General features: G+C 40.1%; 1 protein-coding gene and 1 long non-coding RNA gene across 6 annotated transcripts in view; both read left to right on the top strand.

Moving 5' to 3' along the window:
• PDK1 (pyruvate dehydrogenase kinase 1) overlaps nt 1-5,482 on the top strand; it is a 28,926-nt gene extending 23,444 nt beyond the window's left edge. For 3 of the 5 annotated variants that reach the window (XM_036318842.1, XM_036318841.1, XM_036318845.1), the window contains 3 exons: nt 2,854-2,967; nt 4,869-5,003; nt 5,166-5,482. In XM_036318842.1, coding sequence (XP_036174735.1) covers nt 2,854-2,967; nt 4,869-5,003; nt 5,166-5,306 — 390 coding nt within the window. In that variant the 3' untranslated portion in view covers nt 5,307-5,482. The remainder of the gene's footprint in view (nt 1-2,853; nt 2,968-4,868; nt 5,004-5,165) is intronic. The other 2 variants (XM_036318843.1, XM_036318844.1) reach the window with 2 other exon arrangements.
• A 3,222-nt stretch (nt 5,483-8,704) lies between these two features.
• On the top strand, nt 8,705-11,231 carry LOC118661165. Its single transcript, XR_004969174.1, has 2 exons — nt 8,705-10,504; nt 10,861-11,231. It is a non-coding gene; the product is annotated as an uncharacterized LOC118661165 (long non-coding RNA).
• Nucleotides 11,232-14,646: the final 3,415 nt, after the last annotated feature.

The following is a 14,646-nucleotide window of genomic DNA, read 5'->3' as shown; positions in this document are numbered from 1 at the left end:
TGTTGATTTTTTCCCCTCAAGTACTTATGGTAGAAAGATCTCATATTCTAGATTCAGAAATAAGACTAGAGTTCTGATCAATTTAATCATCGACCTGGAAATGGCTCCAATTGTAATCATTTTGCTGGTATTTTTTATTCATCTTAATAGTATCTATTTTCAGGTTTAATTAAATTAGCTTTTGAATTGACTCTATCCTTGTTCTCCAGCTGCCAGAAGAGCGCTTTGCCAAATCTCTAACCTGTAATTCTGGAAGAACTGTTGTTCTAAGCTTGGAATCTTTTCTGGCACAGGCACTGGAGTTGTCCTGACGAAACACAGTATATGATGGATCTGTTTTAGACTCTAGGAAGTTACTATAAGGACTTTGTTATAATAGTTTTACTTGTTAGGCAGCACAAATTCTGTAGCTACAACTGTAAAATTGTTCATGTCTTACAAAGCGTGTACAATATTAGTATAGTAATGAGCTTCTCAAATGGTGAACATGGTGACTGGGGTAGGCATCCATGTGCCCCGGGACAGATGAGGTCAAATAATAAACATGAGCAGCTTCTTAGAGCCTAATTTTACTCTAGAAGTCAGGGGAGAGAAGGGATAGATTGCTTTTGTAGTAAACAAATACTGTGAATGTTTTTAGAGAGCAGCATAGCATATCAGTCCAGATTGCAGATCCAAACTGTCTGGTTCTGTTCCTGACTTCACTACATTTTAGCTGTGTAGCTTTGGGAAAATTATGGACCTTTTAATACCCTAGTTTCTTCAACTTTAAAAATCAAGTTATTGTAAGGGCTGACATTTAATGTATGTAAAAATACCTTTGATAGTGCTTGGAACAAAGTCAATGCTATATAAGTGTTTGTTGTTTAGGATGCAGAATTTATGTGAATTTTTAAGAAAATAGAAGGCCTGACATGGCACAGGCTCCCCTGTGAGCTACACAACAGGAAGCCTTGTTATTACTAAGGGAAGACTGTTGTTAAGCTCTTTCTGAGCCTTCTTCCCGATGCCATGACCACTTTGTAAGTGGACCCCGTAAGCAAGCCCTGGGGCGGCTGGAGAAAGACTGCCTGATGGCACAGGAGTGGCCATCTTGTCTGCCTGACTCCTGAGGGTTTCATCTGTGTGAATATAATGAATGTAGTAGGGACACCTTCATGGTGGAATATCTTCACACTGTCAAACCACTGAGAGAACCACGCATTTCTCTTCCAGATCTCCTTGTCATCAGCTAGCTATCCAGTTACATTTTGTCCAGCCTATTTGCCACCTGTGAATCCATGGAGGTGCTGTACCTCAAGTTCTGCCCACGGGTAGGACTTGCTCCTGCCCTGGGAGAGGTTGTGGTGAAAGGGCAGTCCACTTCTGGCAGGTGCCAGCATCCAGTGCAGATACAGCAGTGGGCCAGGCCCATGCTGGCTTTCTTGTCTGTGATTTTCTCTAGGGGAAGCCCCACAAGTCCGTAGGTGTGGTTGAGGGAGAGGTCAGGCCATGGCATCCTGAGCCACCTGCTCGTGCAGTTCCTTGGGGCCATATCTGGAACTAATTAATGTATTTAGTCAGTGTCCCAACAGAAAAGAGAGCTCATTCAAATTACGATAATTTGAGGAAGGCTTATTTACAAATAAACAGATTACAGAGCTATGAGGAGGGAGAGTACAGGAATCCAGGGCCAGCAGCAGTAGAGCTGTCACCACCCAGAATCAAAGGGAGACGGAGGAGAAACCAGCAGACCCAGAAAAGGGGAAGGTTGCAGAGCAGCAGCTTAGTAACAAGGAGCCCATCTGCCCAAAGGAAGCAACTGCGGGCAGAAGGAATCAGGGGAGTGAATACCCTGACTTGACTCCCTCTGCACTCCTCCTGGGCTCCCCATTGGCTGGACCCACTGGAGGCAGAGGATTGGGAATCCATGGCCATCACCATTCAGGTCAGCCTCCCAGGGCAAGGAGACGTGTGGAGAACAGGTAGTTGATTTGGAGGGGTGAATAGACACTCCAGTTAGTAAAATCAAGGAACAGTGGTGAAGATAGATGTGAAGCTGGCGCCTGGGTTTGTGAATAGCCTGATTGCTGAATCCACATAAGCTCTCAACTGAAGTGTTGTATGGAATGCCATTGAACATGTCATTTGGTGATAAAAAACCGTTTTTACATTTATCTAAATGTTTTGCTTGTATTAAAGAATTGGTGGGATTTATCCAGGTAAAGAAGGCCATTCGACAGTGGGAACAGGATGAACAAAGACACGAAGATAAAAAAAGAGCATATGTTTGAAGAACTTGAGAGCAGGAGATTTAGTTCAGCTGGACTGGAAAGTGGGAGGCAGAGACCTGATCTTATCAGGTCTTGAAAGCTCTTTGTAGAAGCTTGGGTTTTTATTTCAAGTCAACGGGTGGGGGAGGGGCTGTGCTTTGAAGATTTGTAAGCAGGGAAGTGACCTGTGAGAATTAAGAAAGTAGAGCTGTTATGGATCCCTCCAGATTCAGAACACAGGCTGGAAGTTCATGGTATGCAGTCACAAGATATATCTGATAGGCCGCACAAGGCTTTTTCTACTCTTGCTAAAAGGGAGAACATGTTTTATATGAGACTGCCCAAAGCAGTATTGGGATACTGTAGAGCAGGCCAACGAAGAAAAGCAACATGCTTTTTCAGATCCCCTCTCCCCAAGTCATTTTATAGTAGAAAGAAGAATGAAGACTTCTAGCTTCTAGTGACGGGAGGGGAGTGGCCTAATGCAGGACTCAGCTGGGCTCCAGCCTGATCTTTCGAAATACTTAGATATTAGCATTTCTGACAGCCTGGGATACTCAGTAGCATAGAATTTCAGAATTTCGTTTTCCTCACACAACAGGCTGGTTTTGGCTATGGATTGCCCATCTCCCGTCTTTATGCTCAGTACTTCCAAGGAGACCTGAAGCTGTATTCCCTCGAGGGCTATGGGACAGATGCAGTGATCTTCATTAAGGTAGTAACTACAGCTTTCTTGAGTGAATGAGACTTCTTTTGATAAGAGGAAAAGATGCCAATATTTAACAATAACGTAATGAAAATTTCCTCTAATTCATGCTATTTAAATAGACATATATAGTTATTAATATGGGACCTTATCTTTTTTGACAAATGATCTCCTTGACTCTAGGAAAAGAAATGCTTATATGTAATGATCAGGACTATGGTTTTTAATTTTAAAAAGTTGGATTAAAGTGGGGAATCATAAAAAGTTTTGTCTTATAAATTTAATTTTAACATAAAACTCATGAATGGGCAATGATCTTTTGATCTATTGCCCAAGACCTTTCTTTGGGTCTGCAGTTTCAGTATCTTCCTTGCGGAAGGTGTACAGGGCATTTTTTTGAAGTTTATTTTAAAAAAGAAACAACCAAGTGCATAATCCTTTTTTATTTGTATGCAGTCCTTTAAAAATGTCTTCTGACTCTGATTTGACAGCAATTTTTATGTGACTTTCCTTCATGAGTTTTTCCAAAATATTCATCTTACTTTTCAAAGAACCCTTCCCCGCTTTGGCAGCACTTTAAGTCAGCGGTTCTCAACCTGTGGGTCGAGACCCCTTTGGGGGTCGAACGACCCATTCACAGGGGTCGCCTAAGACCATCGGAAAACACATATATAATTACATACTGTTTTGTGATTAATCACTATGCTTTAATTATGTTCAGTTTGTAACAATGAAATTGGGGGTCACCACGACATGAGGAACTGTATTAAAGGGTCGCGGCATTAGGAAGGTTGAGAACCACTGCTTTAAGTGATACCTGATTGGATTATGTATTTACAATGACAAATAACATGGCATAAACAGATTTGGGAACAAGCACAGGAGACTCTTGGTAAGCCTGTAGCTCACTTGGTGGGAGCAGAGGCACTGAGCCTCTTGGCCTTGGATGGTCTACGTGTTTATGCAGAGATCAGTATATTGTACAGGGGTGGAGAACACTGAGCCCCATCCATCCACTGAATTGGTTAAAAATGTTGGTACCTATTTAGTGGCTCTAGTTTCTTATTCTGGCCACTAGATGGCACCTGTTTTACAGGAAATGCTGAAGACTATATTGGAAAAAATACATTTATCTGAAAAGGTTAAATTCTTTCAAGATAATAATTCTTTCTCTTTTCCTTTTTTAAACCATCTCAATTGTAAGGAACTTAAAAAGGGCAACATGAAGGCAATATTCTTATCATTAAATGTAACATCTTTGATCCAGTCTATAAGATCAAGTGGTGCTAGCATTTCTGGCACAAAGAGAATATATAGGTGTAAGGGTTTTAGTTCCATTTTGGAAAAAATAGATGACAAGAAGTCTTATAGAATCATTAAAATCATCAATGTTAAATACCTTCCTTAGTATTATTAGAATGAAATTTATAGTTCAATATTTTTTACATCTTGGGGAATGCCTATGTAAAATTAAGTGTGAAATTCTATTGAAGAAGATAATGAGGAACACAGTTTATTTCAAGTTCCAGTAATTTACATGAAGGTAAAAAGAATAGTGAATTAATGCAATGATATGTTGGAAACATGAACTTATGCATGATGCAGAAACACATGTGCTATAACTGAAATTGGTGGCGCTAGTGGCAGGAGGAAAAGACAGAGGGTCAAACCCAGGGCCAAGAATGGTTCATGTGAAAGCCAAGAGGCCTTAGACATAGTTTTATATTTATTGATAATAATATTATGTTGAATTTTTTAAAGTACAGTGACTATACTGAAAAAATGTATTCTAATAAATAATTAAAATAGAGTTCATTAAGTGATTGTACCATTGTCATATGTCAATTTTTGTGCTTTTATACTTACATGACTTTTAAATGAACCAACTTCTGTTCTGGGTCATGTCTTAGAAGAGGCATCTATTAGACTTGTGTAAAATTTCAACCCAGTGGCATCCAGGCTGCCTGGACAATTACCGCAAGCAACAAATTCAGTCAACGTGCACACCAGGCAGTGCCATAAACTCAGTCAATAATACGTTTCAAGTATGTATACTACTTAAAAACATGTGGGGACAGTGTTCTGATGAATAAAATTCATAGCCAATATAGTATTGTTTAATATGTAGTCATCTTTTTGCCACTGTATGTTTTCTTAAATACTGGATTCTAAAAACATGCCAGACTTAGGTCCTGCTTTTCTTTCAGGCTCTGTCAACAGAATCAATAGAAAAACTCCCAGTGTATAACAAAGCTGCCTGGAAGCATTACAGAACCATCCATGAAGCTGATGATTGGTGTGTCCCCAGCAGAGAACCAAAGGACATGACAACGTTCCGCAGTGCCTAGACACACTTGGACCCCTAGGAAATCCAAATGTGGCTTTTGTATTAAATTTGGAGGGGATGGTGTTTAGAACTATATTATACCAAATATTTCATGTCCTTTCCACACCTATTTGGATAGAATAAACGAAAACTGAATTCCGTTTATGCCTATTAAACCTCCTCAAGGATAAAACTGTACCTATTTGACACTTATATTTTCACAGTTAAGTGAACATATTTTTAAACAATCGTAGTTTTGGTCAACTTTCCCCTTTATGGTAGACTTCTTTGGGTTTCTACAGGAAGCTGAGTGGTTTTGTAAAATACCTTTCATTTTTCATTTGTGTCTGCTGGAACATTTTCTTAGTAATACTGATTAGCTAGTTAGCCATTTTCCTGTTATTGGCAGGAGTTCTGCCTTCCTTTACTTAGTAAAGGAAGCTGTAGTAAGATGGTTTTCATGTTTACTATGCAGTGCTAACTACAAGTAAAGCAGAAACAGTTATCCTGTTAGTATAGATCCACACACCTTAAAGCTTCAATGCATTATCTTAGCTCTGAAGTTATTTTAAAATTTTATTGCAAAGGATTATAATGACTAGTTCCCTATGGATCTGAGCCTAGATTGAGGGCAGTCTGCTTTGAGTGTGCTTGTGACTAGCATGAGGAGAAATTTTTATCCTGAAAACTAACTAGCAGCTAACATTCTGGAGAAGAAATTGTAGGCAAAACAGCGAGTCCCAAAACCTGAACCATCCATTATTGAGATTACTTGGGGGAGCTTTTGAGAAAGAGCTTTTCTGGTTCCTACTCCAGACATACTGAATTACTCTCCTAAAATGCTGCCTCAGTGAGTCTGATGCATCACCTACTTAGGGAATCGTTCTTTTGAAGTGAGTAATGATGATACCACATTTACTAAAGGAACAGAGATCTTTAGGTTTTAGTTTTTACCTCTACAAAGGTCAGACTTCTAGACAGTAGGAGAGACAAACTGAATCTCAAGCCTGGTGCACTTGGAAGCATAATTTGAAACAGGAGACAAAATGACAACTGGAGAATAGTAGGTAACAGAAGGATCAGAACCATAAACGCACGTCTTGGCAAAGAACATATACTTTATAAGAAATATCTAGACTTTGTTATCAGGAAAAAGCCAGTTGGGGCTTATGACAGCAATCCTTTGCATTTGCATGGTAATTTACAATCTTCAGGTACTTGGGAATATTATGGTAACTCTGTTGGGCTTTAAAACAAAGGGACACAGAGCAGGTGGTGTCACCCTTGTGTTGAAACTGAGTGTGGCCCAAGTTGCCCAGAATCGGAGCTGGGGCCCAGGCTGTGGCTGCGGGCCACAGTCAGCCGCCAGGTCTGGGAGACCAGGAAGTTAGGAGACGGTTTAGTGATACCTCATCTTCTTTTAAGGGGACAAGGAAATACATTGAAAATAAATGTTAAAGTAAGATTAAAAATGTTTGAAGAACAGCTTTACTACTTAAATGGGGGGACTTTATCTGGAAAATACATTGAGTTGAAACACTTCATTCTCAAAAGCATTCTATAAGTTTAACAATTCTATATAAGTTTGTAAATTGGGAGGGATGCTGAAGGTCAATTAGTCTAGAACCCTGATTGGAGAGAGGATGATTCTTGGAGGTGTTTTTGCAGGGGCTAATTCACAAATCTGAGCAAATGTTGGAAAAAAAGATCTTTTGCCTAACCTATTGTTCTTTATTATGGATTTTGTGAAAAACAACAGGGTATGCTAGTAGATGATGTTATTAGTGCAATGTGCCTGGGAGGCAGCGGTGGCTGTGGTGTCCCAGGCTCTGGGGGGAGAGGGGGAGGGCAATGGGGAGGCGACAGTAGCAGGAGCCTGTCTAAACCAAGGCACCCGCCTGGCGACCTTTTTGGCCTCCTCCCCTCAGGCCCGGGATCCCTCCGCTCTCTGGCTGCTGCCCCCCCCCCCCCCCCCAGCTGTGCAGATGCCTCCACCAGAGAGCGAAAAAGTAGTTCAGGAGCCCCACCTACCAACCCACCATCGCCCTCAGGACCCCAGAAAAAATACACGTTTCTTGTAATGACAAAATATTTTAGAATCTTTGAATCAAAATTTCTACTTTCTTTCCTAAAGGAGACATCTGTACTACTGACATAAGCTTGATGTTTTTACTTAGATTCTTCTTCTCACCCACCCCAATTTAAACCCATATGTAGAGTTTTACCTCTGTATTGAATAGCTAAGAAATCGTGTTTGAAAGGAAAAGTGAAATCTTTTTCTTTAGCTTCTTTTTAAAGTATAATAGCTCTTTGTTATTGTGGTAATGGACGGAAAATTACATATAAAAATATTTGGAGGGAAGATTTTTGCTAGTTGGTTTTAGATCATTAAAAACTGAAATGTTTTTAGATCTTTTTACTCTTTTGCCCATTAACATTTAATGTGATGCTATGTAGATATGAAAATATACTGAAGGATAGGAATTGATACTAAGTGGTTTTTATAACATGGGCATTTAATGAATGTGGCAACATTTTTTAGGAAGAACCGCAAAAATATTCTGCCCTATACTCAAAATACTGGCTGTCTTTAGATATACTTAATAGCAGTCACTTTCTTGTACTGTGAAGATGTTGAAGTGGAAGTCTACCGGGTTATTTTATAAAATGTGTTGTGAATGGCAATAAACGGAAAACATGGAACAATTCTTATTTTGAAAATTAAATTGGGACAGTTTGGGTTTTGAAAATATAATCGTGTCTTTCAAATAAAAGTTTTACATCATCAAGGGTCAACATTCTGTAAAATTCAAAAAGTTGTAGCTAGGTGGCTTGCACTAAACTTCACTAACTTCAGTTAGAGGAAGTGTTTAGAACTTAGCTTTCCAATGCATATTATTCTAATGGAGAAAGACAGAGGAGGGTTTTTAAGATATGAGTTATACTAGATTTTCATTATCCAAACATCCACCCATGACTTACTGCATGAATGAATATGTTGTGTGATTTAAAAAAAATGTTTTATTGATTTTTTTTACAGAGAGGAAGGGAGAGGGAGAGAGAGTCAGAAACATTGATGAAAGAGAAACATCAGTCACCTGCCTCCTGCACACCCTCTACTGGGGATGTGCCCACAACCAAGGTACATGCCCTTGACTAGACTCAAACCTGGGACCCTTCAGTCTGCAGGCCAAAGCTCTATCCACTGAGCCAAACTGGTCAGGGCTGTTGTGTGATTTTTGAAAGGTTGTATTTAAGTGCTCTTTGAGTAACTTTTCACTAAATAAGTAAGTAGAGTCCTGGTGCATGAATTTGTGTACGGGTGGGGTCCCTCGGCCTGGCTGGATCGAGGCCTATCAGGGGTCCCGGCCAGCCGGGGGGAGGGGCTGTGGGAAGTTGGCTGTGGGAGTGCACTAACCACGAGGGGGCAGCTCCTGCATTGAGTGTCTGCCCCCTAGTGGTCAGTGCATGTCATAGTGACTGGTTGACCGGTCATTCTGGCGGTTCAGTCCTAATGGTCGCTTAGGCTTTTATATATAGAGATTTTGGAAAGGCCTGTGAGGAGCTAACCAAAGAGGAAGTCAGAAATCAGTCACCCAATTTCAGTTTATGTCTTCAATTGCTGTGACATGAATGTGCCATTTTAACAGATGAATAATCAGGATTGAGATAGCTCATTTGCAAACATGGCTTTTGCTGGAGGAACTTTTTATCATATCTGATTAACTTTTGGCTGCAATAATTAACTTTCTTACAGTGTAGCCAAATGTGCTTGAAAAAAATGCTATGGTGTGTCAACAAAGAATACCTCACTGGTTTGCTTATTTCTGGCATTTTTAAACTATTGCACCTTTTGTTCCATTTACATGTTTGGAAAAAATTATACATTATATTGCTCCCTTTTTACTAGAGTCTTCCCATTCCTTTAGTCAACACTAACCACTTTAACTGCAAAGGACAAGATTGGCAGTTTTTGCTACAAAACTTCAGGCTTTTTTTATCTTGTCTTAGAAAAGCTGTTGTTTATGTTGAGGAATAGGACAGCTATATTTTACTCGGTCAAATTAGAGACTTTTGAGCAAAAATATACAATTTTTATTCTAGTAGATAAACCAGAGAAACTTCCATTTGAGTGTTGTCTTCATTCAGGAGTTACTTTCTGAAAGTTTGGAAGTATAATTTCTATAGTTGTCACATAGATGATTGCCAGAAATTTGGTAGTTTTTAATTGAAATGTTGACAAATTTTTAAAAAGATGAAAAATTCCTCTAGGGAGCATTTATGAAGCCAGGGCTTTTTAAAATTTAACTCAAACATTAAAAAGCCACAGTATGTTTGCCATTGTCTTATAGTTAGATGTCTTCCATTATGGTATTCAAACACTGGAACTAAAAAGACAACATATGAACAGCATACTCAGATGGCTTTTCTAGATCATAGAATTAAATTTCTCTTTCCCCATATCATTTAAGAGTCACTCAGTTGATTGGATCCCATTTTTAGAAAGTTTGGAAGCTCCTTAGATAATTGACATTTTCATAAGCCACATTAAATGATATCATTTTGAATTTCTATAATGAAAAACACAAGTCAGTCCCAAATCATGGAAGATTATTGTGACTTAATTACAATAGGCAAAACTATTTTTTTGTTTTCGCTTCAGACCTATGTTTTCTAAAGGAATAAAGTTAATAATGGGTGTTTTTTAGATGGCACACTGCATGCACTGTTAATTTCCACTCAGCAGATAGCAGCACTTGATTTCAATTCAAAGAGAAAGTTATAGGGGTGCTCTGTGTAATGCTATGACAGGTTCACCCAGAAAATGACTCTCAAGTAAAAACTGAACACAGTCGAATGGAAAAGTCTCTGGTTGTCCTTAGAAGGGGGGAACATTGTGGTACTATAGTCAAGAACCTCTAACAAGATAAAAGACAGCTTTTACTACCGGTCAGTGTAAACAACCGGCCTTTTTTCCTGTTGAGTGTCATATTAAACACAATCTGAAATTTTACTTGCTATAAAGGAAATAAGATTTATGTTTTTCTCTAACCTTTTCTCAGAAGCATTATAAATGAAGTGAATTTGATTTACTGCAGTTTGCAGTGTTATTGCTGCAGGCACTAAGCTACCCACTGTACTCTATAAAATAAAGACCACAAACAAAGACATTCTTCAAAACAACCCAAAGACATGAAAGGAAACACTCCTGGATGCTAGGTATGTAAAATGGGTACATACATTTCCTTAAATGCTCATCATCAGAAGGCATGATTTATTCTGCTGTTTCTATTTGCAACATTGTTCCAAAAGTAACCTGAATTACCCATCCCACACATGTCCTAGGCCCTGAGCTCAATCTGTACTAGTAGTTTTCTGATGATGAGTATGAGTCACCATCTGCATTCACTTTCAATTTGTAACTTTCCAGCTGAATTCTCTCTTGTCCATCTATATCTTTGTTGTGAATGCTGTAACATATTATTTCAGGTTTATGTCTGTTCAGCAGTGGCTCTTGATGTCGTCTCTGAAATGGGTTACTGCGTCACTGATTGCTTGTCGCTCTTGTTCTGTAGTTACCACTTGACAGACAGATTGGTGTCCAGAGTGTTTCGGCGTCCCAGCGCCTAATGCCCCCAGAACCCTGAGCACAACACCTTGGAGGTCCCGGCACCAGCCACGTGTTCTCGTCACACCCAGGTTTTTGTAACATGTCTTCCCTTTTGTTCTGCAGCCCTGGATGGAACTGAGAAATTATGTTCATGCAATTATTAATATTTGGATTACTTTATAATTGCCTCTTTGCTCTTTTAGTTTTTTACCATTTGTATAATCAATTCCCTGCTCCAAATCTCCTATTCAAAATACTTCATTTGTGTCTTCCATATTATCCCTGACCAATTCAGCTATAAACATAAAAATACAAATTTGAAGTATTATTTAAATACTTTATTGAAGAAGGTTTTTACTTTCTAGACTCCGTATATGATTTCAAGTAAAACACTTGTTATAATCTTGGGATTTTGGTAGCATAAAAATTGAGTCATTTACCTTTAATCTGCAAAATATATATATATATATATATATATATATATATATATATATATATATATCCCAAATATGCAAATAGACCGAACTGCAGAACAACCAACCAAATGACTGGTTGCTATGACGTGAGCTGACCACCAGGGGGCGCGAGTGGAACATGGCAGGCCTTGGCAGCAGGTGACAGAGCATGGAACATGGTGGGTGTTGGCTGCGGCAGGATGGTGGAGCAGATGAGTGGGGGCACCAGACCAAGGTGGGGCGCCAGTCACTGTCATTGGGGCAAGCCTCTGGTGGTTACTGAAAATTTTTTGCTCCTGCGCACTGTGGCCCTGTCAGGTGCTCGCACCTGCTGCCGGCGCTGGCCCCGCTCGCACCCACTGCTGGTGCCAGAGCCGCGGCTCGCACCTGCTGCCGGTGCCTGGTGCCAGTCCCAATCGCTTGGTGCCGTCAGTGGGTGTGAGCAGTGGCTGCCGGCCCCGATTGCCCCTGAGGGCTTCTCCACCTTCCCCTGCTCCTGAGGGGTGATTGGGGCCAGCAGCTGCCTCCCACACCTGCTGACGGTGGTGGCCCCAATCTCGCTGCTGGCACCAGCCCCAATCACTCCCACCATCAGCAGGTGTGAGCGGGGCCAGCGACTGTGGGACTGCATGGGAGGGGGGAGCACGGTGATGGGTCTGGCTCCCTCGGCCCCAGGATTCGGCAATTGCTGCTGCTGGGGGGCTGTAACTCTGGGGGGGTGGCAGAGAGGGGACCAGGGGCCGCAGTGGGTGGGTCCTGGTGGGAGTGCAGAGGATGGGCCAAGTTCCTTTCAAGGTACATGAATTTGTGCACTGGGCCCCCAGTTTAACCAATACAATCAGAGATTTAGGGTGGAAGAAGGAAAAACAAACCAACCCCCCAACATTGTATTCAGAAAAGGTTTAGATTCATGATTAACAAGTCTATAGTTAAATCCCAAGTATAAAATACTTCATACACTATAAATTTCTCAAAGAGGAAAACCATAAAACACCCAAACTCAACCAGAATGAGCTAGATAATCTGGTTAGTCTTTTAAAGAAACCATTAAAGAAATCCAGTTTGTACTTTAACCAAAAAAAGGAATCTCCAGGCCCAGATGATTTCATTGGAAATGTCTACCAAACATTTAAGGAAATTAATGGCAATTTTACATAATCTCTTTCAGAAAATAGGAGATGATGGAACACTTTACAGTGTATTTTATAAAACCAGTATTACTTTGACAGCAAAACCAGACAAAAACAGTACAAAAACAAAACTACCGACCAATATTTCTCAAGAATTTAGATGCAAAATCTCAAAAAAAAAAAATTAAACTTAACCTGACAATGTATAAAAAGAAGCATATACCATGACTAAGTGGAATTTATTCCATATATGCAAGGCTGGTTCAACATTCAAATATCAATCAAATGTAATCTACAATATAAACAGGCTAATGAAGAAAAATCCTATGAACAGGTATCAGGTGGCACAGGAAAAGCATTTGACAAAATCCAACCCCATTGAAAATGGCCAGGGTTCCCATAATGTTGGGGTTCTTGATCCAGCATCTAGAAGGGTTCAGGAATCTGGAGAAGCACTGTGTGTAAATTAATCAAGAGTCCAGAGACGAAACATAATTTTGAAAGGCATCTTGGGGAGTCAGAGAAGACTTAGCTAAAGGAACTAAGTTCTCTTGTCTCAGGACTCCTTGCTATTTATTAACACAAATTCTCCTAAGGCAAGGTGGATATACACATTCAAAGGGAAGGGCTGCTATACAGAATCCATTGTCAGATTGGGGGAAAAACTGCCTATGGCTGTTCAAGTGTTTGGCCAGTAGGAGGCAATAACATGTAGATTAAGATGACCTTAGCTGTCTGGCAGCAAGCAATCATTTTATGCATCCTTTTCAGGTTTGGGGAAATGCCCTCAGCCACCTCCAGATGGTTCAGCCCTGCTGACATGCTGGAATTGGCTTCTGGCACTCCCAGCTTTGGGATCTGATAATGTTGATTCCATTCTCAGGCAACTTTCCCCACCCTTGACACCCCCCTGTATAACAATAATGCTTTTCATATCTAAGTTTGTGGAGGAGTCAGATTTTAAAAGAAATACATGGCTGGAAATGGTATGTCAGACCGATTTATTGTATCAGAATTTTCCAACCCCCATTTAAAAGTGGGATTTTTTTTCACATAGAGAAAATTGTATTTTTCTAAATAAGTAATGTAGTTGGAAGTTCATAATCACTCCTATGATATATGCACTTCACGGGACTAAGCTAATAACACAACATCCCTGTTTCCAAGAGCCACCATTATACATTAACATCTGAATGAATACATTAACTTTATAGCCAGGAGATCAATTTCCAGATCCAGTGCTAATGTATTTCCTGGCTAAAGCTGAAACTCTTAAGACCAAATAACTAATTCAAAACTTAATATCACTCAGACTACAGCCTCTAGAACTAAAAGGAATAACGTATGCAAAATGCTTAGCACATTTCCTGCCATGTAGTAAGTACTCAATAAATGATAGCCATTAGTATCAGTATTATAAAATAATGATGTCATTAGGTTTTTTAACATTGCTGCTGTGGGTAATTTTTTAAAAATGTAAAGCATCTTCAAGCTGTTGATAAATTTTTCAAATTCAAAGTCCTATATGATGGGAACATGTTTATGCTCTCATAAGCTCAACCACTGCTCTATCAATCCAAGATTCGATAAAAGATTTACCAATAGTTTTCCCCTGTAATAGACTTCAGCCATCTACATGCTGTATATGCATGTCAGTAAGAACAAACGCTGCAGCTAATGTTTTCATTAACGCCCTCACTGCAGAACAGTTCTATCAGCTGGGTACCCGGGGAAGCAGATGCTGTGACAGTTAGTGCTGTAGGGCAAAAGATTTATTGAGAGGAAACTAGAACACAATTTAGAGACGAACCAGGGAGGGAACCAGGGAGAGCCTCAGATCATGATGCAGGTCTGACGGTCTTGGCTAACATAATGAGGAGCCCGGCAGCAAAGATTGCCCACGAGGATCCCATTCAGGGCAGAGATGGCCGGTACCCTCACTCGCATGCGCAGTCACTGGCTGGGCTACTCTGGAAGAATCTGGCTGAAACGCTGGAGCAGAGCCTGAAGGCACCGACAGATGGAGCTTGTCAGCTAACTCACGCTTGGTAGTTAGCCAGGAATCCTTTTATTTTTTTAAATTTTAACTTTTTCAATGATAATTTTTGTGTTTCAGGTGCACAGCGTAGTGATTAGACAATCATGTACTTTACGAAGTGATTCCCC

Source organism: Myotis myotis, unplaced genomic scaffold (genome assembly GCF_014108235.1).
Source record: "Myotis myotis isolate mMyoMyo1 unplaced genomic scaffold, mMyoMyo1.p scaffold_m19_p_8, whole genome shotgun sequence".
NCBI lineage: Eukaryota > Metazoa > Chordata > Mammalia > Chiroptera > Vespertilionidae > Myotis > Myotis myotis.
The sequence above is the reverse complement of the archived record's forward strand: the minus strand, read 5'-3'. Positions and strand labels throughout refer to the sequence as shown.